The sequence below is a fragment of the Sminthopsis crassicaudata genome, chromosome 4, assembly GCF_048593235.1.
Source record: "Sminthopsis crassicaudata isolate SCR6 chromosome 4, ASM4859323v1, whole genome shotgun sequence".
NCBI classification, from domain to species: Eukaryota; Metazoa; Chordata; class Mammalia; order Dasyuromorphia; family Dasyuridae; genus Sminthopsis; species Sminthopsis crassicaudata.
Window position 1 is genome coordinate 15,941,444 of NC_133620.1, and position 24,852 is coordinate 15,966,295.

Genomic DNA, 24,852 nt, shown 5'->3' on the forward strand with positions numbered 1-24,852 from the left:
TGACTCAACTACAGAGAGAAAATAATTAAATGAGAACTGATGAAGTCATAGAGAAGGAAAGAGATAAAGAATGAAGGGAGATAGGGAAGGGAAGAGAATGGAGTCCTTGTATCAGAGATGAGATCTACAATTAGAAAAGGTTTCAGAGGACATCTAGCTCAACAATCTCCCATATACTTTACAGAAAAGGAAACCAAGGCACCAGGAAGTCGACTGGCTAGCCCAAATTCACCCAAGTAAAAAGTAACTCAGGTCCTCTTCTCCAAACCCATTACTCTTCCCACTCTATGATATCGTATGGTTTCATATTATTGCCTTTAATTTCACTACCACAGGCTGCGAGGAAATGCCATAGTGTCCAGAGTTCTGGGAATGGGTGCCTCATCTTCCTTAGTTCAAATATGGTCTCTGACACTTCCTAAATGGCTGATCCTGAGCAAGTTACTTATCCCAATTTGCCTTAGTTTCCTTATCTGTAAAATAAGCTGGAGAAGGAAAAGGCAAAGCACTCTAGTGTCTCTGCCAAGAAAACCTCAAATGGGGTCATGAGATTGAACAACTGTTTAATCAACCCCGTCACCTCCCATCTGGACTATTGCCTCCATCTTGCCTCTACCTCCTAGCTTCCTTTTAGGACTCAGAACAAGGGCTACTTTCTGCAGGAGATCTTCCCTGCTCTCCCCCCATCCCATTTGCCTTCCCTCGGAGATATCCTTCTATTTGCTCGTTTATATCTTGTATATACATATTAGTTAGCATGTCATCTCCCCCTTTAGAATGTGAGCATTTTTAGCCTTTTTTTTATATTTCCAACATTTACCAGAGTATATGGCAATTGTAAATACTTAATAAATGCTTGTTGACCGACTGATTGACTATTGGGGCCAATCTCTGAGGCTCTCAATAATTCCAGGCATTATACTTCGGGGAGCAAGTCAGGCAATGTGAGACAATTTGGCTCTGCCCAGAAATGCTCAGAAGCTCATTTCCCAGAAAGTCTCCTCTCTGATGATTGCAGTCACACTGCCGCAGTGATCACTTTATCACAGCATACAAGAAAGTCAGCTGAGCCAGGCTGCTTCTCACCGTCAATTGAAAGGGTGCCAACCAGCAGCCCCAAGTGCAGGAGGAGACAAAGAACCGATCTCCATGGGAGCTGGGGTCTGCAAATTCAGGACCCCCACTTACTGCCTGATTCTCAGGCAATGACAGTCATAGCGGTGGGCTTTGTAATTTAGGGTACTCAAAAGATTTCAACACCACCCATTTGGAGGAACAAAATCTTAGTCAGGACTTTAAAAGGGGCTTTTAAAAGCCTTTAGCAGGGGGATTCTAAGCCCTGTTTGTGTCCTGGACTGTTTTGACAGTCTGGGGATGTTTATGGCCTCCTTCTCAAAATAATGCTTTAAAATCCATATAACAAGTCCAAAGAATTACAAAAGAAAATAATCATATTGAAATATAGCTATAGAAAGAGTAAAAGTAAATTCACAAATGATACCTTCATGTTAAAAACTACTGAGCTAGCCTACCTTCTTCATTTTACGTAGGGAACAATTGAGATCTAGAGGAAGATACAACAAATTTTGTCAGCTGACCTTGATTTGGAATCCTGTCTCTGCTACTCCCTTAAAAATAATAATATAATAAATAACACCAATTATAGTATTAGGTACTATTATGTTATTTTTGTTGTTTTACTCTAAAGTTGGATAGGTTTTAAAAGTCATAGCTCATTTCCTCTAGTCAACAATACTGTGACGAAGATAAAAATGATATTATTATTCCCACTTTACAGGGCAGAATACTGAGGTTCAGAGTTGCAAAATGCCTTGCAAGTAAGGCAAGGCTTGAACCCAAACAAGCTGATCACCGTTTCTTTTGTATTTTATTTATTTTGATCAAAGATGGTGATCCCATAATTCACTCAAGGTCACATTTAATTAATGATGATTACAATTATAATTCATACACATTTGCCATGTGCTTTACTTATATTATCTGATAAGATTATAAAGTGTTTAAGCCTGGATTTGAACTCAGGTCTTCAGGATGCAAAGTTCATGTCTCTGGGCACTACAGTTGCCAGTGATTCAACTCTAATCTTTTTTTTTTTTGTTTGTTTGTTTTTTAAATTTTATAATTATAAAATTTTTGACAGTATATATGCATGAGTAATTTTTTTATAACATTATCCCTTGTATTCATTTTTCCAAATTTTCCCCTCCCTCCCTCCACTCCCTCCCCTAGATGACAGGCAATCCCATATATGTTACATGTGTTACAGTATAACCTAGATACAATATATGTGTGTAAATATCATTTTCTTCTTGCACATTAAGTATTAGCTTCCGAAGGTATAAGTGACCTGGGTAGATAGACAGTAGTGCTAACAGTTTACATTCACTTTCCAGTGTTCCTTCTCTGGGTGTAGCTGTTTCTTTCCATCATTGATCAGCTGGAAGTGAGATTCAACTCTAATCTTAAATCTTGTGTGTGTATATGACTTTAATCCTCTCTTTTAAACTGATAAATTCTGTATGAGCTCACTGATTCTCCAAGACTATTTCTGACATCTGGATTGGGCTGGCCAGCCCCCTAAAATCTTTAGACATTGGCCCAGTCACGTTCACGATAAGTTATGTGTTTAGAATGGGGTTAGAGATAAAATGAGAAGAAAATAATTTTTAAAAGCTTTGTGTCTGGCTTCCCCCATATTATAGTATGTTCAGACATTAGAGTGATGGAAACAGTAAGAGGATAGGGAGCCATGTCATAGGAGAATAACTGAAAGAAGTGGGAATAAAAAAAGAAGCTAGGAAAGAAAAAAAAGGTGAGAATGAGGGATTTCTTCAAATGAAATATTGAATGTAAAACTTCTTTGTGATGTGGCAATTAAAAAAGGTTCAAGAGATATAATTCTGGGATAATTGAATCATTTTATTAATAAGGTCAGAATGTTATTTTTTAAAAAATGGATGGCCATTTGGCCATCTCTCTTAGACCAAAAACAATCATGGTGGTGAGTTCAGAACTTATTTCTTTCGGAAAAAGAATGGTAATTAACTCGGATTGGATAATATGGTGGAAGGTGAGTTATATTAAAATGAAGGGCGGAGAGTGACCTTATGTCAGCCTTGGACAGAGAAACTATTTTTATACTCAGAGAATCCCCAGCCTTTGGCCTTGAAGCCCCTGTCTCTCCTCAAGCTTTTTTAAATGGAATTCACCTGAGAGGAAAAATTCCTTGTAGTCTGGGTTGGGTCGGATGGGGAGAAGTTAATTCAATCTCATTATTAGTAACATCCTTCAAGAACTGAACTTTGTTTTACTTCTTAAAATCAGGCCTTTAAAGGCAAGATCCCCCCTGTCGGTTATTAATAATTATTTCTCTCAACGAACATTAAAGTGCTTTTTCAATTCATTATTGTTATGAATCACTGAGTCAATAGATATTTAAGTACTTACTCTGTGTTGAGCATTGTGCTTGTTATTGAAGATAAAATTTTAAAAACTGAAAGGAAGTATATCTTATAATGAAGGAGACAAGGACGTAAAAACTATACAGCATCAATATAAAGTTAATTAAGACATATGTGCATGAATATAAGTAGGTGTACCTGTATGTAAATTAGTTAAATGCAGTGTGGTTTGGGAGGGAAGGCACTAGCAAAATGGGGAAGAATCAGGGGAGGCTTCAAGGAGAAATCTGTTCTTTATTGTCGTTATTACCTTAGAAATTTTGGAAGCTTCCGATAGAAACAGTCCTAACAAAAGGAACCATCCTCCTATTCTTCTGGCCACAGACGGCTTGAGCAGCGGGCCTGGAGAGGTCCTATCCTACCTTAGATATTTACTAGTTGTGTGATTCTGGGTGAGTCACTTAACCCCTCCGTCTCAGTTTCCTTAGTTGTAAAGTGCTAAAATAATAGCACTTACATTTCAGGATTCTCATGGGGATCAAGTGAAATAATAATTGTAACAGCACTTAGGACATAGTAGGCCCTATATAAATGCAAGTATTTCACAAGCATCAAAGAGCTGATAAAAATACTAGCCTGTTTTTGTAATATAGGTGTTTATTCTCTGTATTTAATTTCTTGGGATATCTGCCCTTTAGTGAAATCATTGGGTTAAAGGGTATGTCAGTTTTGTAACTTGGGGGCATAGTTCCAAATTGCTTTCCAGAATGGCTGGGCCAATGTCCAGCTCCAATAACAGTGCAGTGATGTATGCTTTCCTGTAGGTCATCCAACATTTTTCATCTTTCTGTCTTTCTTTATTGTCATCTTTACCAATAAGGGGACTGTAAGATGAAGCCTCTGAATTGTTTTGAATTTGTATTCCTTTAATTATTAATTATTTCAAGTATTTTGGATGGTTATTGATAGCTTGAATTTCTTTGAGGACTACCTGATCATATCCTTTGACCTCATTCATTTGTCTACTGGGGAATGACTCTTATTCTTATACATTTGGATCCGTTTTTTATATGTCTTGGATGTGAGACTTTTATTAGAGAAATTTTCTGCAAGGCTTTTATTTCTCCCCGTAATTGGGCCTTTTCTGTTTTCTGAAAAGTGGGCTCCCTTCTCTGCATTTATTCACCATCACCTCCCAGAAGTCATGGTCCTCTTTGAGAACGAAGGACATCATATTATACCCGACCTCCGAGTTCTCGATATTTGGTCTCCTACTTGATCTCTTCAGTGATCCAAAAGAGAAGACAAGAATTGATGTAATCCATTCCTATAATGCCTTATTGGGAGCAGCTGTTACAACTTTTCTCCTGACCACACAAGCAGTAACGAGAGATGATATTAGGGGTTTGAACCAAAATGCCATCCGGCCATCTTTAGACAATGATCCGTGGCAGGGCCCAGGGGGAGCCGGGGAGGGAGGGCTTGCTGTTCATGCAGTTGACAGAGTAGGAGTTGGCCATGATCGAGGTCTGACATCCAGCGTGTTTGGGATTCCAAGTCTGGACTTGAACCTCTCACCATCTGGTTGGAGACAAACCAGCTGTCTGCTGAACTATAAACATCCTTCATTCACGATGATTATTCATTTATCTTCCATTGAAAATGTGGCCCGCAATCTGTCTTGCTGGCATAAATTACAGGATGACCTTCCTGACAGACATAACAAATCGAAGGCCATTAGACTAACGTGAATAAGAATATGTCTGCTGAGCAAAGGTGCAGAAGGGATAGGATGCCTGGGGTAATCACCTGTGGCAGGTAACACAGACAGAGGGCAGACCTTACCTGAAACCCCAGCCTTCTGGGGAGCAAATCATGTTCTAAAGTCATTTCCCACAATCAACTTGCATTAGATGGTAAGCTCCTTGAAGGCAGAGATTTTTTTTTGTCTTTTTTGCAGCTCTATTGCTTAGTGGACTGGCCCATAGTAGGCATTTGATTTTTTTTTTTTGATTAATGGATAGAATACTGGCTCCAAATCTCATCCCTGTCATTCCCTGACATTGGACAAACCACTTTATCTCTTCAGTTTTCTCATTTGCATAGTGAAGGTAGAGGAATGGAGAGGAATAAGGAGAATTCCAAAATTTTATGTAATTTCTGGAAGTATTTCTAGAGAAGCTCTAAACAAAATTGAAACTCAACTCTGAAAACCTGGGTTTTAGCTAGAATATTATTCCATGTATTATAGTCTCTGAGATGATTGGGAACTCCTCGAAGAGAAGGGCTGATTCTCTTTTCTCTGAATATCCCCAACATTCAGCACAGTGTCAGTGGTTTTTTGTTTCTTTTGTGACCACAGATAGGAGAGCACGATAAAGGGGACAGGAGTCTTTCAGGGACCAACTAAATTCCATCTTCTCCAAGGAAGTCTTTCCTGACTTTTCCAGATAACATTTATCTCCCTTCAGATGAACTTCATATCACATGATAGGAAAAAATATGGACTCTGTAGTCAGAGGACTTGGGTTCAAATCTCACCTTTGATGCTCATTACTGTGTGCCTCAGTGTCCCCCTCTGTAAAATGAAGAGGTTGGGCCAAAAGACCTCTGAGCTTCCTTCTTACTTTGGACCTGTCCTTCTGTGATCCTAGTTGTTTCGAGCACTTTTATCTCTTGTCAAGATGTTCCCATGAGCAGTTGGGCTGTGTGACTCTGTGCTACTGACCTCTCAGTGCCTTCTGTGAATCCTTCCCTAGAAGGGCCAACTACCAGCCCAATCACAAGTCATCTTCAACTGCTTTCAAAATGGGAATTATTATTTTTCTTTTTTCTTTTTCTCATTAGGAACAAAGAAAGAGGAAGTGCCATCTATTGCTGCAGCTACTAAAGGTTCAGAGGAGGCTCAGAGCCCCACGGAGAACCTCGTAAGTTTTTATGGAGGTAAAGGACCAGGGCCGGGGTTTGGGGGAGCCAGTCATTCAAAAATCATATCAGGGAAGCCATATATGAGACCCTTTATATCACATAATTATGTTAACATCCCTTTATTTCATTCAGTCTTTAGACCATCCCCCAACAGAAGGGAAGCATCCTGAAGGCAGGTCCAGTTTTTGCTTTTTCAAGCATAATGGCTTAAAATGAGTAGATGCTTAATTAATATTTGTGTGGTTTTGTTTAGTTGAACTTATTTTTTTACTATTCTTATGTGAATAGACAGGACTAGAATTAGTATCTCCATTTTATAAGAGAAGAAACTGAAGATGGAGAAAGGAACTAGCCAGTGGAGACATAAAGCTTCTTATAGAAGAAGCCCCTTGATCTGAGCTCTGAAGGAAGCAGAGGAATTGAAAGTGGGGGTAGGGCAAGGGCATGCCAAGTTTGAGAGGACGACTGGCACAAAGAGTGCAGCAGGCATGGATTGTCATGTGTGAGCAGAAGCTACAAGGTTGTTAAGACCGGATGGGGGAGGACACAAAGGGGAGCAGCATGTGGCAGGGCTGGGAAGAGCTCCGAAATCCAACCTAAGAGCACCTTCCTCTCAGGTGACTCAAGTGGGGTAATGTATGCACCAAGCAGTCTGCAAACCTGAAAGCACTTTATAAGTGACGTCATCCCCATCATTACCATTATTATAACTGCCACACTCACCAGTACTTCTGCCATTATCAGGCAATAACATTGGTTAAGTGCCAGTTATCTTCTAGGTACTGTGCTAAGTGCTTGGGAACAGAAAGAACAAAAGGCAGTTCCGCCTCCTCTCATTACTACTACTAGTACTACCACTTCTACCACTATTACTATTACTACTTCTGCTGCTGATACCACAGCTACCACCACCCCACTACTTCTACTAGCACCACCACTATCACTACCATTACTACTACTACTATTACTATTGCTACTGCTACCACAGCTACTACCACCACCACCACCACTACTACTATGACTACTACTACTACTACTACTACTATCACTTCTACCACTACTATTACTACCACCACCACTATCACTACCATTACTACCACTACTATCACTTCTACCACTACTATTACTACCACCACTGCTATCATTACCATTACTACTACTACTATCACTTCTACCACTACTATTACTACTACTACCACTATCACTACCATTACTACTACTACTATTACTATTGCTAGTGCTACCACAGCTACTACCACCACCACTACTACTACTACTACTACTACTACTACTACTACTATAACTTCTACCACTACTATTACTACCACCACCACTATCACTACCATTACTACCACTACTATCACTTCTACCACTACTATTACTACCACCACCACTATCACTACCATTACTACCACTACTATCACTTCTATCACTACTATTACTACCACCACCACTATCACTACCATTACTACCACTACTATCACTTCTACCACTAGTATTACTACTACTACCACTATCACTACCATTACTACTACTACTATTACTACTGCTATTGCTACCATAGCTACTATCACCACTAGTGGTAGAAGTGATAGTAGTAGTAGTGGTGGTAGTAGCTGTGGTAGCAGTAGCAGTAGTACTACTACTACTACTACCACTATCACTACCATTACTACTATTACTACTACTACTACTATTACTGGTACTACACTATTGTCATCACCAGGACCGCCACCACTAGACATTTACTCAGATTAATTAGAGCCCGCACCTTTCACCTCAGGGTTCTGTGTTTTTCCTCTTCCAATATTATACAGAACTAGTTTGTAAAGCTCAGGAGGGAGCCCACATTTTACGAGTCAGGACACCAAAGACTAAAGCATCCAGACCACACAGCTGAAACAAGGAAGTTAGGCTGAGCCTGGATGTCATGCTGCCAAATGAGTTTTCTTTAAATTAAACCACGGTGCCCTGAGCACTTTAGTACCATCCCAAACTCCTCTTCTGCTGGCAGACTCTCGCCCCGGGGACTTTGCAGGCCAGGATCAGAGACAGGGGGCCGAGTTCCTGGTCGAAGTCCCTTGGGTGTAACTTAGAGGTAAAGGCTCCTTGTCACTGGCTTGCTTTGTTGCCCTCAGGAATCTCATCCTGTTCCAGCCCCTCTCATCAGCCCTCCCTGCCACCTCCCCCCAAGGGACCCGGGCTATTCCCCAGCTTTGGAGTCTGTCTGCCCTCTGTGAAAGTGCATGAATAATACACAGACTCCCGTCAGAATAAAGAGTGGTTATGAGGTCTCCTTTAACACCGGAAGTCCATCTTCCTAACAGCAAAGAGACCTTTTTTACCCACATGTCACCTTAAGGACATAATGGGCCCTCTGATAAAGGACCAAAGTTTGGGGCTAGCATTTACAGGCCCCTCTAATATCTGCAATCACTTTGGCCTGAGGTGAGGAATGCAAAAGGAGGCAAAGAACAGACGAGTGTGGCCGGCCTGCTTAATGTCTCCAGATTATCAGATCTTTCCTCTGCAAGTGATGGGAGTTCTCTTCACACACTAAACATGGCAAAATATTGTAGAAAGGAGTGTCCATTTTGAGAGTGCTTTGTCTCTGTCACTGTCTCTCTGTGTCTGTCTGTCTATCTCTGTCTCTCTGTCACTGTGTCTATCTCTCATTCTCTGTCTCTCTCTCTTTCTGTGTCTGTCATCTTTCCCTTTCTATCTTGCCTCTCTGTCTCTGTCTGTATCTCTCTGTATCTGTGTCTCTCTGTGTCTGTCTTCTGTGTCTGTTTTTTCTGTCTCTTTCTGTCTGGTCTCTCTGTCTCTGTCTTTGTATCTCTCTGTCTCTGTATCTCTCTGTCTCTGAGTCTGTCTGTCTCTCAGTTTTCTCCTCCCTACCTCCCCCATCCCCAAACAACAACAAACGTTTTTGGAAGGGAATGTTAAGTCTAAGAAAAACCTTTGCTTCTGTTCTTTCCAGTCTCTCTGACAAGGGGGGATTGTGGGCAGGCCCTGGTCTCCCTTCCTCAAACAAGGAGGAGATGAGAAAATGGGAAGGCAGGTGACCTCCCCTCTTTCTAATCAGAAAACTTTAACTGAAGCTGATCCTTGGCCTTTTTTTCACTGAGGATTAAGCCAGAGCTGGAAGGGAGCGCTCAAACTTAATGACCCTTTGCTGTACATCAGTCCCCCCATTTTACAGATCAACCATCGACAGGCATGGATTACAGTGCCAGGCCCTGGCATTGGATCCTATAGATAAAAAAAGAAAATAAATAATTCCTGTTTGAAAGGACACCATGGCTCAGAGACACAAAGAGATACATTGCCGTAGGTCACCCCGGTCGTCCAACTACATTCATTCCACTGCCAGAGGACGTGGAGCTCAAAGAGACCTCAGTGATTGAAAGTTCCAGAATCACAGGATTTTGAATGTGAATTCTCCTGACAGCATAACAGATAAGAAAGTCCTGTTTCCACTTACAGACATTTATTGACATTCCAATCTCCCCCTTTTGCAGATGAGGAAACTGAGACCCAGACCTACTATGTTCTGCTATAAGCAATTGTACTACATACAATAGTTAGGAGTTTTCTCTGACATCACTCTTAAACTAACTCTATTCCCCTGCTGAGGTTCAGACCCACTGCCTCCCAAGGCAGCCCATCTCACTTATGAATAACTCCAACTTTTAAATGTTTAGAGTGGGAGCTTGTTTGTTTTCCCAGAAATCAATCTAATTTTGATTCATGGCAATTTCTACCCAGCGTTCCTCATTCTTCCAGTTAGAGCTAAAAGAATAATATCGTATGTTACCTGTGCAACCATTAAGCAAGTAAGGCAACCTCCCTAGGCCTCAGTTTCCCCATTCAGACAATCCACGCTCTCAAGGAATTTACATTCTAATAGGGAGGGCACATTAATACTAAGCTCTCAAAATCTCCGTTTTGACATCTACAAAATGTCACGGAGTTACTGTGAAATAAAAATCAAATGAGAAATGAGTGTAAAGTGCTTTAAAACCCTCAAAAAGGGTATATAAAAATTAACTCATTGGCCTGTCAACTCTATGCCAAGTACTGGCCAAGTACTGACCTATATGGCTAGGATTAGCAAAAAAAGTCAAAAAATAGTGTCTATCCTTAAATCTAAAGGAAAAGACAGTGTGCAAACCATTAGAGCAGGGGTTCTCAAACTACAGCCCGTGGGCCAGACATAGCTGGCTGAGGACGTTTATGCGGCCCGCCGGGTTCTGGCAAATGGGCTGAGGGGCGGAGACAGAGCGTGAGCTTTTGTTTTTACTATAGTCTGGTCCTCCCACAGTCTGAGGGACAGGGAACTGGCCCCCTATTTAAAAAGTTTGAGGACCGCTGCATTAGAGATAGAAACAGGAGAAACTGGAGAAAATATTAATGCTTTTCTTTTGAAATTACCTTCCATGTAAATAAATAAATAAATAAATATATATATATATATATATACACACATACATATATATATATATATATATATACATATATATATAATACATAGGCATGTGTGCATATATACATTTATATGCACACATAATTATGTAGTCTGTATGTGGACATATATACACAATGCATACACACATGTAAACACATTTATTTTACACGTGCATGGGTATATGTATATAAGTGAATGTATATATGTATATACAACATGAATCTGAATATATGTATCTGTATATAGAGAAATATGTGTTTGTTAAGTAAGTTGTTGTCTTTCCTATCAGTATATGAGCTCTTTGAGGACAGGGGCTGTTTTCCCTCTCTATATCCTAGGCCTCAGCAGAATGCTTGGGATAGAGTAGGTACTTACCGTGGAGCTAGATGATGCAGTGGATCGAGAGCCAGGCTTTGAATCAGGAAGACTTCCGGAATTCAAATCTGGCCTCCGACTTTTACTAGCTGAGTGACCCTGGATAAGTTACATAACTCTGTTTGCCTCGATTTCCTTATCTGTAAAATGAGCTGGAGAAGGAAATGGCACACTGCTCCAGTATCTTAGCCAAGAAACCCCTACATGGGGTCCTGAATAATAAAATACGAGTGCAAACAAATGGACAGCTTTTGAAATTCTTGTTAACTGGCTAGTTGACTGACTTCCCAGAGATAGAGGAGATGCTAGGTTTTACTGGTTTTAGAGTGCAAGATTTTGAGCCAGGCAAGACCTGAGAAATCATCTGTAGTTTCAGTGATTCTAAGCCTCAGCCTCCATTTTATAGATGAGGACTCGTAAGCTCTTTGAGGACACAGACTATCTTTTTTTCCCCCTTCTATCCTGTGTCTAGCCTTTAATAAGCCCTTGTTCGCCTGCCTGCCTGCCTGCCAGAGTAGGGAGCCCTAGAGAGTCTTGAGCAGAGGAGCATCCCCCAATGATGGGCATGTGGGGCTCCAGCAGTGCCCTGGGGCTTCCCCAAAGTGTCAGCTGGAGTCTGTCAGCCCCAGAAAAGGAACACCATCATAACAACATAAGCATTCACAACTGACAGTTCACACCAGCCTCCATTTTTGCCACTGGCAACATTAATTTTTAACTTTTTTCCCACTTAGCCTTTTGTGAAAAATTGCTTTGCAGTTGAGTATCGCACATCCTTGCTAACAAGGAGCGCAACACATTATGAAGTTGGGAAGTTTTCCCCCCTCTTTTTCAGACAAAATTCACCTCTGGATCATAGTCCTATGGCTCCTGCTCCCGGAATAAATTCAAATCTTCCACGTATCAGCATTTTAAACATTTGAAGACAATTGGTGTGTTCCCTGTTGTGGTGTCTTCTTTAGGCTAAGTTCCTTCAGTTCATTTCAAAGGGTCATGGAATTTAGAACCGGAAGAGATCTCATATACCATCTCTTCCAACCTCCTCATTTTATAGAAGAGGAAACCAAGTCAAGAAAAGGAAAATGACTCTGCAAGTGTCATCTAGGTAGAAAGTAGTAGAGATTTGAATCCAGAACCCATGATTCCTTCCAACTTTCTCCATTACATAATAATGTCTCTCCTTTGAGGAAGAATTCTTGACCTTTTTGTGTATCTTTGACCTCCCTGGTTAAACTTAGGTATCCTTTTTTCTCAGAATAGTGTTTTTAAGCACATTAAATAAAATACATAGCATTTCAAAGTCATATTGAAATACTTGTGACATGACAAAGTCATTGTGAAACAAAGGCGATTTTTTAAAAAAGCAGGTTCAAAGGGCAAGAAGGTCTGGTTGGATAGATAAGTCCTCAATTCTATATGAACGCTGTTGGAAACTCACTCAATCCCTATATTCAATGGCTTATATCAAGAGCTGGATTCCCTGCAGAATCATCTTTCCAATTTTGGAATATGTCAGTCAATCAATAAGCATATGCTGAGCATACAAAGAAACAGCAGAAACACCAACCATTCTTTTAAGGATGAAGTCAAAATAGAGGAGATAATATATTGGCCAAGGGCAGGACTACCAGGGGGCAAACAGAGCACGGGCTAGGGCACACTGAGAGCTGTCTGTTTCTCAAGGGCATGAGGAGGACTATGGGGGACAAGAACAAAGGACCTGAGTTTGAATCCTTGTTCTGTCTCTACTTGTGTCAATCAGTGAAAAGAAATTAATTACCTACGATGTGTCAATAATTGTGGTAAAGACTCAGAATACAAAAAGAGGCACATTTCCTATCCTCAGAAAGCATACAGTCTAATGGGGGAGAAAATGAACAAACACATCTGTACAAATAAGCAACATACAGGAGAAATAGGAACTAAGAGAAAGGAGACACTAGAGTTAACGGAAAATAAGGGTTTTTTGGCAAATACCCTCCAAACTCTGGACTTCAGTTTCCTCATATAAATGAGAGTGTTAGACCAGGAGGTTACCCAGCATTCCCAGTGTCAAATCTCTGATCCCATGACTGAATGCTTGTAGGGAGTGTGCACGAAGGGATAATTGGGAAATATCTTGGAAAGAGGAGGCTCCGAATGAGGTGATGATTTCCAAGGTCAGGCCAGGAGACACAAAGTGTCTTATGCCTGAAGTTACCTGTGGGTGGAGAGAAGGGAAGAATCTAGAGCAATGCTCCTCAAACTTTTTAAATAGGGGCCAGTTCACTGTCCCTCAGACTGTGGGAGAGCCGGACTATAGTAAAAACAAAAACTCACACTCCGCCTCCGGCCCTCAGCCCATTTGCCATAACTCTGCGACCACATAAACATCCTCAGCAGGCTGCATCTGGCCCATGGGCCGTGGTTTGAGAACCTCTGGTCTAGACAATGGGAGGAGAGTACACTTGTGGACACCTTGGAGCCAAGGTCATCTGGCCACTGGTCACCCCTTAGGACTCATGCTAAGCCTTCCACTCGACATAGTCCCCCAATTTGGACCACATTAGGATAAACCAGGGAGGTCTCAGTGAAGTGATCCCTGGAGCCCAGGCTGCAGACGTCCCCATTTCCAGAATGACTTTGTCTGACTCCCCAACAAAAGCCCCACTGAGACTGAGCTAAAGACAGGATGGTGCCCTTCCCTGTTTAATTTAATTTAAAAATCCTTCATCAGAACCATTCATATGCAGCAGGAGTTGGCAGGCTTCATCCTGCAGAGCTGAGGATTTGAAACGTGGCCTCCCTGGCTTGGAGAAACGTAAACTTCTCCCAGTTGCTGCTGTCTGGGTGGCCTATTCTGCTGCCAAGGAACCTTGGGATTGTCTGGGTTGCAATCTTATTGTCATAAAACTGTTTGTTTTTTGTTGGTAGAAACACCCAGAGGACGGGGAGCCGCCCCCTGCAAACCCTGCTGTGGAGACGAGGGCCTCGGGAGAAAGCCAGGCCAGCAGGAAGATCCGACCGGTGTCTCAGCCGTCTCTGAGCCAACTGGGGAACGATGAGGCCCAGCGGGAGACGTGGATGGACCGGTTCCGAAAGCTAGAAAATGCCCTCTACTTGTGTGATGTGAACAATACAGGTGAAAAACTGTTTGAAATAAATCCTCCCGCCATTGGGCAGTCAGGCCCCTTCCTTGAAATCCAGCAGGTTCAGAAATGGGGGAAAGATTCATCATTGTTCATTTTGGTTTTTGTTTATCGTACTATTCATTATTAACTTATTATAATTTATTTATGATATTATTGAGCATTTCTGTAGCACTTTAATGCTTGCAGATCTTCATATATAGCTAGTATCTGCTGATTCTCACCAACAGCCCTGGGAGGCAGGTTCTATTATTCTGCCCATTATAGAAATGAGGAATCTTTGTGAGGTTAAGAGACTTGTTCAGGGTCAGGCAGTTGGGAGGTGTCTGATGGAGGATTTGCACTCAGCTCAAATTTTTCTGATTCCAAATCCAGCACTCTGCCCACTGTACCATCTGGCCGCTTCTCTTTATTCAAATGTAGGAGTGTTTTGAAAAGAACAAGCCCTTAATCAAATGCGAGGGAAGAAATTAAATTCCATTAAAATAAATGCCATGGCAATGGCAATCTTTACCAAAATAGAATCATTACAAGAGTCCCAAGCTCAAGCTGAGGCTCAGCCACATTTCATACAGCCGTCTCCAGTGTAGAAAACAGAATGTTCCAGTAGAAAGGGATATAAGAAAATGTAGAATGAGCAGAACTGGTGCGGACCCTCTGGGGAAAAAAAAAAAAAAAAAAAAAAAAAAAAAAAAAAAAAAAAAAAAAAAAAAAAAAAAAAAAAAAACAAGGTTACAGCTCTTCAGGGGCTTCAGAACAGAGTCTTGGAGGTGATAAATATCTTACAATGGAGAGATTAGATCCAGGATATGCCTTATAATACAGTGTAAAAATATAGGATATGAAATGTTCAAGCAAGACTACAAAATTCTAAAAGTGGTCATAGAATATTAGAACACAGAACACAAAATGTTCTAACTGGAGAATTCTGTGATTGGTCATAGAATGTTGGAACTTAGAACCTAGAATGTTACAACATAGAACATAGAATGTCCAAGCTGGAAGGGATCTTACAATACAGAATTCTAAAAGGAGTGATCATAGAATGTTGGAACCTAGAATGTGAAAATGTTCAAGCTGGAAGGGACCTTACATTATAGAATTCTAGGTATGGTCATAGAATGTTGGAGCATGGAACTTGGAATGTTCAAGTTAAAAGGGACCATACAATACAGGATTCTAGGAGAATTCTAGAATGTTGGAATCTAGAACCTAGAATATTAGACCATAGAACACAACATTTTTAAGCTAGAAGGGACATTATAATATCCAATTTTTGAAAGAGTGGTCACAGAATGTTGGAACATGGAACACGGTATGTTCAAGCTGGAAGGGACTTACAATACAGAATTTTAGAACATAGAATCTTCCAGGAGACCAAGAAGAAGTTTCAGAATGTCAGAGAACATGGAGAGAGTCAGTGTGCAGAATGTCAGCATAACAGAAGCATTGTGTGCTACAGAAAGCTTAAAGATCATGAGGTCTGAGAAGGGGTCATTTGATTCAACAATTCCGATGTCATGGGCGAACGGTAAGAGAGTGGTTTCTGCTGAGTGGTGAGCTTAGAAGCCAGATTTCTAAAACTGGAGAAGAATATGAGTGGAGAGATGGTTGAGATCTATCTAGTGTGCCCCTCTTTAATTCCTACCCCTATTAAACATTTTAAAGACTATTGCCATATAGAAAACATAGCACAGGCTCCCATTCACGTCCAAGTTTCACCGTCCATTTTCATAGATTTCTGAGGAGTTTTAGATGATGGAAATGGGATGGACATTATAGTATATCAGGATTTCAGCAAGATATTTTACCCAGCACCTCAGTATATCTTTATGGATCACCCTGGTCTGGGCCTTAGGAAACCCTGGTGCTTTCTAATCTTAATTCTGTCCCTAACTACCTTTGTCTCTCTCTCTCTCTCTCACACACACACACACACACACACACACACACACACAAATGTATATACATATATGTATATATATTTGTAAATGAATACATATATTAAATTATATAATATACATATACACACTTGTATGTATATATTTATATATGTATGTGTGTGTTATATGTACATGTATGGATTTGTACACACATTTGTACATACATATACATATACAAATACATTTGTGGATTCAGAAAGTAGACATACATTTAATTCTATATATAAATGTATACATAAATATGTGTAATTTAATAATATATATGTATATGTGCATATATACACATGTGTTATATAGACACACATATGTGTATATCTATGCATATATACATACATATATACGTGTACATCTATATGTATATATATAGTGCACATATGCTCTCAAAGAGCTCCCAGTCTAATGGAGGAGACCACCTCAAACTTTTTCATAAAACAAGATGCAGAGGGTAGAAATGGAAGAGCATTCCAAGAGGAAGGCTCTAGAATTGAGAGAATTTAGGAAAAGCTTCCTATAGAAAGTAATGCTTTGAATGACACATGCAGGAAGTCAGGGAAGCTAGGGGGAGAATATGAGAAGAAGAAGATTATAAGTAGAAGTGACAGGAATTGGGAGGGAGAGAAGGCTTTAGATCTCTCTTGCCTGGCCCAATAGAATGGAATTTTAAGCAATAGAGTTGAAAAGGAGCAGATTTCCCCACAATCTAAGGAGTGGTATCTTCATTAAGTTAAGTGAATTTGCAATAGGTTTCCAATAATAAATCATAGGCGGTATTTTAGCAGGGTCTGGATGCCCATTTTATAGGGAAAAGCTCTAGGTAGTGTTCAAAATCTAGGCTGCTATTGAACAATCTCTGAATTTCCTTCTCCAGCTCATGATACTGTCACAATGATCTAGCGTTGAAGTGAGGAAGCTTGGGAAATGCAAAGAGAATAGTAGAATCATAACAGACCATTGCCACAGCTCTGTGAGGTCATGCAAAAATTTTCCTAATCTGACAGATAGGAAACTGAGGCCCGGAGAAGTCACATATTTATTACATTACAGATAGTCAATGAGCAAGCCAGCATTTGAGCCCACTCTCCTGTCTCTGAGGCCAGAATTGTTTCCTTTCCAGCATGTTCTTTAGAACATGAGACACATTGAAAAAAAAAAAAAAAAAAGAAACCCTCAGAATTCAATGACTGATGGTGGCCATAGCCTCAGCCACTGATCTATTTCTCCCCAAGCTTGGGCCCCATTCTTGTGGAGTTTCTGAAGAAATAAGTTCTCTATGGAGTTTTACTGACCTTGGTAGATGATGGATGTAAATAAATTAGAAGGGCAGATTTGAAATGCTTTCCCCATGACCTCTTCATTATTTATGTCTGTTTTCCCCGTTTCCATGAGCTGCTACAGCCAAAGAATAGGTCAGCAAGAGATGGGAATGTCTGAGGCAACTTTTAATGAAAAATGAGGACTGACCGAGGTCAGCGTGTTGGCTGACTCATTGGCCACAGACTCTCAGGAAGTATCCAGGGTCTCACAGCAGAAGGAAGACCTGCGTTACAGAACCACAGCCTGTCTATCGACTCCAGAATGCTGGACACAGGAACGGGGCTTAGAATGCTAGTGAAGCAAGGGATCTTGGAACCTCTAGGCTTGGAACAGTCGATTTAGAAGAGACATTAGAATAAAGTATAAACCTGGAAAAGCCTTAAAAAATGGAAGGGAGCTAAAGAAATAATGTTGGAGTTGGGAAGAACCTTATAATACATCATATTAGAGCTATGAAAAGACTTTGGAACTTAAAATGGTGAGGGGAAGGACTTTGGAACATAAAAATCTTAGAACCTAGAGCTAGAATGGACATTAAAACATAGAATCTTATAATAAGAATGGATGTGACCTTAAGCATAGAATGTCAGATCTGCAAAGGAACTTGGAACAGAGAATTTCAGAGCGTAAAGATACCTTAAAACACATATTAGAGCTGGAGACTGTCTTTCAACAAAGAATGTTAGAACCGGAAAGGATTTTAGAACATAGAATGTCAGAGGCAGGAAGAACCTAAGAGCATAGGATATTGGAGCTGGGAAGGGCCTTAGGACAGAAGATGTTGTTCCTGGAAGGTGCTGTAGAACATAATGTCATGGAGTCCTGAGAGGGGAAAGGTTTCACAGTGTTAGAGGTGAAGAGTCCTTAGAAGCTAGACTTTTAGAGCTTAGAGGGTTTCTAGCACTTAGATTGTTGAAGCTAGAAGTGGTCTTAGAGTTCATTGTGTCCAATTATCTTGTGTTTATGAATGAGGAAGGGAAATCATAGGGCAGAGATCATGTAGCTAGCAAATGGAGGGATAAGATTTGGACCTGATCCTTCTATCTATAACTCCGCTACACCAGACTATTATATGTATTCTTCTTGCAAATACCCTCTAAGGCTCCAGAAAAGGTTCAGGGCATGCAGGAGCTGAGATAAAGGCTGCTCACTGTCCAAATGTTTATTTGGAACCTCCTATGGGCAAGTACATTGGGATGAATACACACAGTGCATGAAAGGGCCAAAGGACGGATGCGAACGATTACTCGAAAAACCAAGGAAAGTAAATGATGTTGGGCCAACAGATTGTTCCTTCCTTTGAGGAGGTAATGGGTTTGTTGCCATGGCTGACTCTCTGAGGGATACATGGAAAGTCCTCCCAGTTTTTTTGCATGTGAGTTTGTATGCTTTCGTTGATGGAGTGGGGAAAGGACAGGAGTAGAAGAAGATGGACTTTCCCACATGATGAGAGAGTGAAGGATTGCAGTGAGCAGCTGTTTGGGGAGTCCACTAATGACATGATAGATTGGACTGGGCACACATTTCAGCTGATGGCATTTTTAGTTTGACATCAGGATGAATTTCCTAGCTGTAAAGTTTGGAAGCTCTTTAAATCACAGAACACAATGCCACAGCTGTAAAGAAACTCAGAATATAAGCTATTAGAGTGGAGACTGTCAGAACTTGAAGCGAATTTAAGACATAAAATGCCCAAGATGCTGTGTGCATTGGGAGATAAAATGTGGAAGCTAGAAGGGGCCTTAAGAGATGGAATATTAGAATGTAGAATGTCAGTGAGGAAAGGGATCCCAGAACAAATAATGTGAGGATTGGAAGGGCCCTAAGGATATAAAATTCCAGAGCTTGGAGAAACTTTAGAAGAGAAGTTGTCAGAGTTGGAAGGAACGTTGGAGTATAGCATGGCAGTAGTAAAGAGCTTAGAACAGGGACTTTCCATGTATCCCTCCGAGAGTCAGCCATGGCAACAAACCCATTACCTCCTTAAAGGAAGGAATAATCTGTTGGCCCAACATCATTTAATTTCCTTGGTTTTTCGAGTAATCGTTCACATCTGTCCTTTGGCCCTTCCATGCACCGTGTGTATTCATCCCAAAAGAGCTGGAAGGGACCTTAGAACATGGAAGATCAGGGCTTGGAACAATCTTAGAACAGTGCAAGAAAGATCAATACATAGAATTTTAGAACCGAGAATGTCAGAGATGGTAGAATCCATGAAATCTAGAATATTACAGCTAAGCAAAGTGATAGAATTAGAAACCTGGAAGAAAATCAGAAAGTAGAATACAAGAATAAAGAAAGAGACCTTAGAACATAGAATGTCTTTATTGGTGGAGATCTTGTAACACTGAAAGTTTGAGCAAAAAGAGAGAATCTTGGAAAATCAAACATAGAGCATTAGAGTAAACTCAGGGTAAGAGATAAAAAATCATTTACAATGAGTTGAGCCATAACGGGACTAGGTCTGGACATAATGAAAAATGCTCACAACTGCATGGTCCTTTGGATAGAGCACTGGGCTGGCCTGATAGCAAACAGATTTAATTTTGAATCCTGTCTTGGATACTTATTGCATTAAGCTGGGCAAGTCCCTCATCCTCTCACAGTCTGAGATTCTAGGTGACTTCTGGAGGTTCCTTCCACCCCCAAATCTATGATCCCATAACCGGGGGTTGAATTTTGCCATTGACTACACTGGGAAAGTCTTGGGACTTCAGTCTATAAAATAATAACACCCATCTTAAAGGGCTGGTGAGAGGATCTAGTATCTATATATGTCATGCAATTTGCAAACATTAAAGTGTTAATTAAATATGTTTACATTATTCTAGAGTTTGATAAGGCATAGACTAACAAAACAAACAATGTTTTAGGCACATGTGAAGAGGAGAGGACAAAATACAAATGAATTCTTTATGAAATCCATAGTAAATGCGTTTTTATGTCTAGAGTGATAGAGAAGGTAGACAGAATAACAAGGCTTATTCCTGTTACCCATAATTCCAGCATCTCACATCCAGAAGGGACTCTGAGTCCACCCCTTATGACTTAATAATTGAATAGTTGAGTTCTCAGAGAGTTTATTATCTAGGAAGGGTGAAAAGAGGCCATCACAGAAAACAAAATACATTGGGAGTGGGATGCTATGGGAGGCCAAAGGGGAATAAAAAAAAAGCTTAGCAATGGAGTACTAGTTGAACATGGTACCCTGGATGCTAAAAGACTAGGATTTAATTCCTTTTATATGACCTTGGAGAAATGGGCCTCAGTTTTCTTATAAGTAGAAAAAAGGCTGTGGATTGAAAAATCTCAAGTCTCATCCCGCTCTAGCATTCCATGAATCTGTGCCTTTTGGCAGCAACAGCCGGAATCAGCGGCCCTGGGGTCAACGCCCCGGCTTTCTCTAGAATTACTTCAGGAAGTTTTCCTGACTACGCAAAGTACTGCCTTGAACTTGGCCTGGAGTTCTGTGCTGGCCACACTTAGCCAATGGACCTTGTGGGAGAGCCCAGAGGACCTCTGGAGGCAAAGTACCCACAGCTCAGGGTTGGCTTTTGTCTGGGCCGTAGCTCTTTGGAAGCTCCTCTTGTGAATGCTCTGCTGGAAATCTGTCCAACCCAACACACATTTATGAACCTTCTTATGTGTAAGACATGATGAAGAGGATAGCCTTGGAACTAAATGTTTTCTCTCTTCCTCTATTTCTCCATCTCTATCTGCCTCACTTTGTGCGCCTCTTTCCCCCTTTCTTTCTATGTTTCTGTGTTTCTGTTTTGTCTCTCTGTCTGATTCTCCATATTTTTAATTCCTTTTTTTGGTCTTTTTTGTCCTGTTCTCTGCATCTCTCTTTCATTCTGTTCCCTTTTGTGTCTACTTGTCTCTCTCTGTCTCTGACTATGTCTCTCTTTGTTTTTGTCTCTCTCTGTGTCCCTGTGTATCTGTCTTTGTTTGTCTGTGTCTCTCTCTCTGTCTCTCTGTCTCTCTTTGTTTTTATCTCTGTGTCCCTGTGTATCTTGTTTCTGTTTTTCTTTCTGTGTCTCTCTATCTCTATCTCTTTATTTTTGTCTCTCTCTGTGTCTCTGTGTCTCTGTTTCTCTCTGTCTTTCTGTATCTCTCTCTGTCTTTCTCCTCCCCCTCTCTGTCCCTTCTCCCTCCCTGGCCCCAAACACAGGTTTACTGGAGAAGGAGCGAGCCAAGCGTCTCATGCACAACTACAATCTCATTTACAACCTCGCTCTCAGCCCTCTGAAAATTGATCAGGCGGCCCGGAGGTTCCGACGGGGAGAGAACCTTCTCTTGGAACCGGCGCTGCGGTACCTGAAGGAGCTGTGAGCTGTGCCCAGATGGTGCTAATGGATATTTGTTTGCTGTGTCTCCCCTCTTGTACCCAGGGACATGCTTTCCTCTGTCTGAGGAAGGGAGAGATGAAGCCTTCCCAAGGAGATGTGGCCAGCGTAGGCATCCTGGTAGTGCCTCTTATGGCCTCCGTGTCTCAGATCGACCCCCTTTTACCGAATGACATGAAGGTGGGGAGGCTTTATTTGATTGGGTGAGAATCGAATCAGGACTGTCACCAACCAATCCATCCATTTTCTCACTATGTGACCTGAAACCTCTGGGTCTCAGTTTCCTTTTCTGTAAATGGGGAGAGGGGATGTAGACTAGATAATCTCTTAAGGTACTCTCCAGCAACAAGTAGACCTTGTTCTACATTCTGAACATTCTATGATCTAAAATTCTATAATCTAACTAACATTCCCTGTTCTAAGTTTCTAATGTTTTCTGTTCTAAGGTCCCTCCCAGCTCTGATGTTCTATGCACTAAGACTCCTCCTAGTTCTGTCTTTCATTGTTGTGAGATCCCTTCAAATTCTAACATTGCTATTTTTTAACTTCCCTTCCAGCTCTAACATTCTCTGTTCTCTGTTTTGGAAATCCATATTCTAAGGAACAGTCCATTTTTAACATTTTGTGTCTTTAGGTTTCTTTCCCCTCTAACAATCTATGTTATAAGGTCTAATGAAGTTCTAACATTCCGTGTTCTAAGCCTGTATGTTCTATGTCCTAGCTTTCTAAGTGTCTTCCAATTCTGACAATCTGTGATTCTGTAGGGGATTTATGCTATTTTCTAGAACTAACCAAAGAATCTGGTACACAGTAGGTACTTAATAAATGCTGATTGGCTGATTGATTTATTCTAATGCAACTCAACTCCCCAGCCCAGAAGTCCAACTTTATCAAACTTAGTGGAAAGATAAGTGTGCCTATATACTTAGCAATGGAATACTACTTGAACATGGTGTCCTGGATGCTAAAAGACTAGGATTTAATTCCTTGTTCATGACCTTGGAGAAATGGGACTCAGTTTTCTTATAAGTAGAAAAAAGGCCCAGAGATGGATAAATTAGACATAATTTCACTGGATAATTACACTGGTTTAGTGTATAGAGACCTACTTTCTAATTCAGCCATAGGCATTTAGCAGTAGGATGGCCCTTCCTTTTCTTATCTGTAAAATTGGAATAACAATGGCCTAGAGCTACCCATTTGGTTATGACAAACTTTAAATGAGAAGATTTAAGAGAAATATTTTGACTATTAATGCAAATGAGTCCTATAATTTCCCCCCCCCCTCCCCAGTAAAGAATGGATTACCTATTATTTGCAGTAGCTAGGGAGTCTGAAGAAATTGACCCAAGGATGGGTCATATTAGGAATATTACTAATAAATACCTCATATTGTACCATGGCCCACAATCCCCAAAATCTATTTAGTGCCTACTATGTCCACTGTCTCTATCACCTTGATTTCTTTCTTTCTTTTTTTTTTTTAATCTTAACAGATTTTTTTAATCTTAACAGATTTTTTTTAATCTTAACAGATTTTTTTTAATCTTAACAGATTTTTTTTTATCACCTTGATTTCTGAGTGCATTTAAAGGGATTTGAATGATCATGGAATTTAGAACTGGGCCTTGAAGACCATCCAATCCCATCCCCTCATTTTACAGTTGACAATATGGAAGTCCAAAGGGACTTTCACATCTGAGAATGGAAGTCATCTTCCTGTTTACTACACCACCCAGCTAAAAGAAAACAAAAGTTATTGATGTGTCCTTACAGATTCCCAAGTTGCCAGTTCTACTGGGCAAATCTCTGGGGAGGAAGACATTTAAGATCAAAGAGTTCCTATGAGTGGTAAAATCTTGTTATCTGTTACTATGAAGTAAGAAGGACGTGACATGAGGATGTTGTCATCTTCCCTCTTCTGCCTATGATCTTAACATTGATTCTATCACTCATTGATTTCCTCACTCATTCAGCAAATACTTTAAAACACATCACTGTATGATGGACTGTATTGGTAACTGTGGTAGATGATTCTGAATTCAGTTTAAATCTGATGCTTATAATCTGGATGATCTTGGACCAGTCATTTAATCCCTGGGGATTAAGTTCTCACCTTTTGAAATATTTGGATTACCTCACCTCGCCTCTGAGGTCCTTTCCAGTTATAACTACATTTCTGATGAATTTTATGAGTCACTTAGAACATATTAAATAGTAACTGATTTTAATAGACTGTAGTGAGAATTCTAATATTAGTTTAACTTTCAGAAAAAAAAAAGATTTGAAAACTCTACTTCAATAATAAGAAAGGGTCTGCTATTATCTAAAATTTTGGCCACATTGTAAGTTTCTAATAATCATTGATGTCTATGGTGTCAATGCAATAAGAGTCAAACTATTAATTAAATAAGGGCTTTTCTTCACAAATCCTTTGTTTTTTTTTTCTTTGTCACCATTGAGGTTTCCTTTCTGAGTTCAATGGGCATGTCCAGTATCTCCTGATGTTTTATAGTTGCTATGAAACATGAATAAACATTTGCTAAATCATTATTCCTGATGTATAGTGTGATTTCATTCAAGAACCCGTTTATGAATGCTTTTCTCTCAGCTCAGGACTGGTTGCCTTCAAAGTTCTCTGGAGTGGGATGGATTATTATGGAGCACCATTTACAGAAGGTACCACCATCTGAGGTTCCAGCTGGCTAGCTGATGATAGCGGAGTTGTGTTGTATTATGGTCTTTAAGAAACAATCCTAATCTTTGCCCTTGAACAGCTCCCTCTGAGTCCCAAATCCTTTATTTGCCAGCTATATGGCCATAGCCAAGTCCCTTATGCCATTCCAAGGTTTAATTTTCTCATCTGTAAAATGGGGAGAAAAACACTAGCCTTGCTTACTTCAGTGTTTTTGTTTGTTTGTTTGTTTT

At 40.4% G+C, this 24,852-nt stretch overlaps 1 protein-coding gene across 2 annotated transcripts in view; it reads left to right on the plus strand.

The window, feature by feature from the left end:
* The window catches only part of C4H1orf87 (chromosome 4 C1orf87 homolog), a 60,962-nt gene extending 36,485 nt beyond the window's left edge, over window positions 1–24,477 (plus strand). For both annotated transcript variants that reach the window (XM_074265786.1, XM_074265788.1), the window contains 3 exons: window positions 6,270–6,349; window positions 14,107–14,314; window positions 21,750–24,477. In XM_074265786.1, the coding sequence (XP_074121887.1) occupies window positions 6,270–6,349; window positions 14,107–14,314; window positions 21,750–21,910 (449 nt within the window). In that variant the 3' untranslated portion in view covers window positions 21,911–24,477. The remainder of the gene's footprint in view (window positions 1–6,269; window positions 6,350–14,106; window positions 14,315–21,749) is intronic.
* Window positions 24,478–24,852: the final 375 nt, after the last annotated feature.